Genomic DNA, 805 nt, shown 5'->3' on the forward strand with positions numbered 1-805 from the left:
GATTATATGCAGAGTCCCTTTTATATTCGGTGGCCCGATAAGAAAGATATCGACGGATTAAAGTCACGGGGTCCGGGGTAATACGCGTGTGGGATCTGTGACACACGCAAGATCGTGAACAGCAACAAGAGGAGGGCTCTTGAAAAACTATGGAGTAGATTTCGGGATATGCCCGATTTATTTTCCCTCCTCCGTGTCGGCATTCCACTGTGTCTTTCTCCGTTTACCGGTGCGCGGTATCGGCGCGTGGATTATTGATCCCTCCATCCTCCTCTTCGTCCCTTTGCTTATGATATTTCGAGAGCAAAGAAGCAACGCGCAGAATATGATTAGACACGTTAAAATGATTCGAGACGAGGATAGTACGAGGATTGACGTATAAATGTCATGAATCGATCCTGGTGGTGGTGATGGTGTGACGTCCATCGAACTTATGGATCTATCATTCTTATATATTTCTTTTCTCGAATTCATTTGATCATCACATTGAATCTTTTGAATCCATCGGCGACGAGAGATTCAACAGATAAGATACGTTTCCTCTTTAATTCGCGATGTTTCTTTGAAATATTTCTAATTACGATATCACCGATAGCACGCCATGATTACGAATTTAACGAATTTTTTGGTGTTTTTTTTTATTCAACGCAGATCAAACGCTCCAGATGGAATCACCTTCGGCCCAGGACCGTCTTATCGAGGCCCAAGAAGATTTCACCTCGGCGGAATCAACATCGGAAGCAACATCCGCGTCGACTGAGGAACCGTCGACGATCACGGAGACCGAATCAACGGAACGCGACGA

The 805-nt window shown here is 44.8% G+C and overlaps 1 protein-coding gene across 1 annotated transcript in view; it reads left to right on the top strand.

Annotated features, from left to right (window-relative positions):
• The window catches only part of LOC102679366 (serine-rich adhesin for platelets), an 8,769-nt gene that overhangs the window by 2,570 nt on the left and 5,394 nt on the right, over nt 1-805 (top strand). The window contains exon 2 of the mRNA XM_031509711.1: nt 652-803. Within this exon, the coding sequence (XP_031365571.1) occupies nt 652-803 (152 nt within the window). The remainder of the gene's footprint in view (nt 1-651; nt 804-805) is intronic.

Source organism: Apis dorsata, unplaced genomic scaffold (genome assembly GCF_000469605.1).
Source record: "Apis dorsata unplaced genomic scaffold, Apis dorsata 1.3 scaffold_169, whole genome shotgun sequence".
Classification (NCBI taxonomy): domain Eukaryota; kingdom Metazoa; phylum Arthropoda; class Insecta; order Hymenoptera; family Apidae; genus Apis; species Apis dorsata.